At 37.3% G+C, this 4,016-nt stretch overlaps 1 protein-coding gene across 1 annotated transcript in view; it reads right to left on the bottom strand.

The window, feature by feature from the left end:
* Positions 1–4,016, bottom strand: part of TMEM67 (transmembrane protein 67) — a 57,818-nt gene that overhangs the window by 49,980 nt on the left and 3,822 nt on the right. Inside the window, exons 2-3 of the mRNA XM_037741848.1 lie at positions 3,398–3,486; positions 1,515–1,608 (exon numbers count right to left, since the gene is read on the bottom strand). Coding sequence (XP_037597776.1) covers positions 1,515–1,608; positions 3,398–3,486 — 183 coding nt within the window. The remainder of the gene's footprint in view (positions 1–1,514; positions 1,609–3,397; positions 3,487–4,016) is intronic.

The raw sequence follows: 4,016 nt of genomic DNA, 5'->3' as shown, positions 1-4,016 counted from the left end.
GTAATATTCACAAATTCCTTCAATTAATTATATTGCACATTCCTTCTAAAGTATATGCCAAGGCCAGGTACAGTGGCTCACACCTGTAATCCCAACACTTTGGGAGGCTGAGGTGGGTGGATCATCTGAGGTTGGGAATTTGAGACCGGCCTGACCAACATGAAGAAACCCTGTCTGTACTAAAAATACAAAATTAGCCAGGCATGGTGGCCCGAGCCTGTAATTCCAGCTACTCGGGAGGCTGAGGCAGAATAAAACTGCTTGAACCTGGGAGGTGGAGGTTGCAGTGAGCCGAGATCACGCCATTGCATTCCAGCCTGGGTAACAACAGCAAAACTCCAACTCAAAAAAATGAAAGAAAGGAAAAGAAAAGAAAGAATATGCCTATGTATTTTTTCTTTTCTGTTGCTACTGTAAATGAGGTATTTTCTTCCATTACTGCTTATAATAGTTTTTTTGTTGCTGGTTTTTCTTTTTTCTTTTTTTTTTTTGAGACAGAGTCTGCACTATCATCCAGGCTATAGCCCGGTGGCACGACCTTGGCTCACTGCAATCTCTGCCTCCTGGGTTCAAGCAATTCTTCTGCCTCAGCCTCCCGAGTAGCTGGGACTACGGTGTGTGCCACCATGCCCAGCTAATTTTTTTGTATTTTTAGCAGAGACGGGGTTTCACCATGTTGGCCAGGGTGGTCTCAATCTCCTGATCTCGTGATCCGCCCACCTCAGCCTCCCAAAGTGCTAGGATTACAGGCGTAAGCCACCACGCACAACCCTAGTTTTTAGTTATTCTCTTGGGTGTTTTAAACATACAATCAAATCAACTGTAAACAATGATTTTTTAATATATTTTTTTTTGAGATAGGGTCTTAACTCTGTGGTACAGGCTGGAGTGCAGTGGTGCCATCTTGGTTCATTGCAGCCTCACCTTCCAGGCTCAACTGATTTTCCCACCTTCGCCTCTGAGTAACTGAGACTACAGGCGTGTGCCACCGTACCTGAATGATTTCTTTTATTTTTTTTTGTAGAGATTGGGTTTCACCATGTTGCCACACTGGTCTCGAACTCTTGAGCTAAAGTGATCCACCTGCCTTGGCCTTCCAAAGTACAGGGACTATGGCCTACCTTTTCTTTCCCAATGATAAATATTTTTTTCTCTTACTTAAGTGCATAGTTTGGACACAGTGACTCCTGGCTATAATTCCAGCTCTTTACGAGGCTGAGGCAGGAGGAACTCTTGAGGCCAGGTGTTCAAAGCCAGGCTGGGCAACACAAAGACCCAGTCTCAATAAAAATTTAAAAATTAGCCAGCTGCAGTGGTATATGTGTACAGTCCTAGCTACTCAGGAAGTTGAGGCAGGAGGATTGCTTGAGCTGCAAAAAATATTAAGTAAACACCTATTTAAATCAATGCCCTTTTCAAAACACACACACACACACACACACACACACACACACACACACACACACACAAATGAAGATTTATCATTACTTTTTCATAAGGAATCTAATTCTTACCTAAAATATGACCAGTGGGACAGTGACATTTTCCTTCTGCAGTTAAGCCACTAGGGCAAGAAATGCAGTCCCAGCCATCCTCAGTAACACCTTTCTAAAGTAAAAGAAAAAAATGTTTTTCTCTTTTTAAATTAACCTTCTTTTCCTTAATCATGTAAGTTCAAAATGCCATAAAAGTATATAACTGAAGTGAATATTCAAATAAGTCATACATATATGAGCCACATAAAAATTCCTTGGAGAGATAATTCATGCTTATATCCCAAAATTAAGCTCTATATTATTACTATATCCTGATAACTATTAAAGGATTAACTCTGGATAATAGTTCTCTTCTTCAGGATCTTTAATTCAAATGGATGCCTAATTTCATAATTATTTGTCATTTCGTTTTTCCATTTACAAATATAAAACACAATACAAAAAGATCGAATCAATAGTCAGTTAACAGTTTAATCTTACCTGTCTAAAACATTATTCTAATCAAAAAAAATTCAAATACATAAAAAAAAATTTAGTCCAGTCACAGTGGCTTACGTCTGTAATTCCAGCATTTTGGGAGGCCAAGGCAGGCAGATAACCTGAGGTCAGGAGTTTGAGACCAGCCTGGCCAACACAGGTGATTCAAAAAGTGTGAATTTTAAGAAATATAAATTATACACATAGCTGTTAAAATTGATTTATGAGAATATTTTCTTCTATCCACTTATGGCTTGTACTAGTAAAGTTTGTTTTTTTTTTTTTGAGACAAAAGTCTCACTCTGTCACCAGGGTAGAGTGCAGTGGCACAATCTCTGGGTTCACTGCAACCTCTGCCTCCTGGGTTCAAGTGATTCTCCTGCCTCACCCTCCCAAGTAGCTGGGACTATAGGCATGCACCACCATGCCCAGCTAATTTTTGTATTTTTAATAGAGACAGGGTTTCATCATATTGGCCAGGCTGGTCTCGAAGTCCTGAGCCCATGATCCACCGGCCTTGGCTTCCCAAAGTACTGAGATTACAGGCGTGAGCCACCACACCTGGCCTATGTAGGACAATTTTAAAATTACAATAACTTAAACAATGTCACTGAAAAAGAAATCTGTTGTGGGATCACTTTTCATTAGCAGCTTTTTATCATGGGTAATTCAGCTAGGATCAATATTTGCAAAGACGTAAAATAAACATCAAAATGATAATCAGATCCTGTAAATTGGGATAATTGACAACTTCACATTAAATTCCCAGAATTGTTTTATACGACAATGAGAAGAAACACTGCTGCAAATGTCAGAACTATTACACAGAGACTCTTAATTATCCAAAATGACTGAAAAATATATTTATGTGATTGAAAATTATCATATATAGTAACTTAATTTACTAATTTTTCAAAAATTACGATATGATGAAATTACTAACAAAACAGTAACAGACATTATTTAAGCTATTTATTAATGCAATTGGTATTTCATGAAATAATTACACCTTAGATATCATTATGAACATCTGTAATCATATAAACTATTGACATGGCGGGTCTTATACATTGAACTCCATTTACACCAGTCAAAGAACATACACATCCCAAATTGCACACATCCTAAATTGCTCTATACATGCCTTATCCATTTAATTTTCTTTATAACCAAGTTATTCTACAAGTAAAAACAAAAACTTAAATTTTTACAGCTTTGTGTTTTTTTTGGATTTCAGATCCAAAGTTTTTCCAAGTTTGCATAAAATTTCACTGATCTCCCAAAATTTACTCTGGTAAAAATAAAGTTAGCATAATAATCTTAAAGTCTGTGGGGAAACTGAGTAAACGTTAAATTATAGTTTGAAAAATAAAGTCACTTAACTTGCTACTTTTTACAGTTATTTTAAAATAAATTGTACGCACCATGTTTTCTGGGCACTTTTTACAAATAATAACAGGTCCTCCATTATTAGAGATCATCTGAAATCCTGGTAGACATACACATGAAGTTCCTAAAAAAAGCCAATTTTATCCTTGATAAATAAAAATAAAGTTCCAAGATAGTGAAACTTTTAATAAGTCTGAAGATTCTGAGAAGCAGTATGGTGATTAACAGCAGGACTCTGGAGCCAGTACTGCCTAGGTTCAAATCCAGAAACATACTTCTTCAGTTCCAATCTTGGTACTCCTAGTTGCATGACCTTGAACAAGTTACTAAACTCTCTGCCTTGGCTTCCTCTACAATAAAAAGGAGAAAAAAAAATGGTACCTACCTAATAGGGTTAGTATGAGTATAAAATTAGTTACTATATGTAAAGGTCTTAGACTGGCACACGGTCAGTATTGTGTTTGCTACCATGTTAAGAGCAAGAATAACTAAACTATTAAGCTACTTAACTGCTACGGGAAATTTTACATTTCTACATCACTAAATAATATATATGTATTTAGGCTGGGCGCGGTGGCTCACACCTGTAATCCCAACAATTTGGGTGGCTGAGGTCAGGAGTTCAAGACCAGCCAGATCAACATGGTGAAACCC

This window comes from Cebus imitator, unplaced genomic scaffold (assembly GCF_001604975.1).
Source record: "Cebus imitator isolate Cc_AM_T3 unplaced genomic scaffold, Cebus_imitator-1.0 Scaffold109, whole genome shotgun sequence".
NCBI classification, from domain to species: Eukaryota; Metazoa; Chordata; class Mammalia; order Primates; family Cebidae; genus Cebus; species Cebus imitator.
This window is presented reverse-complemented; position numbering and strand designations above follow the sequence as displayed.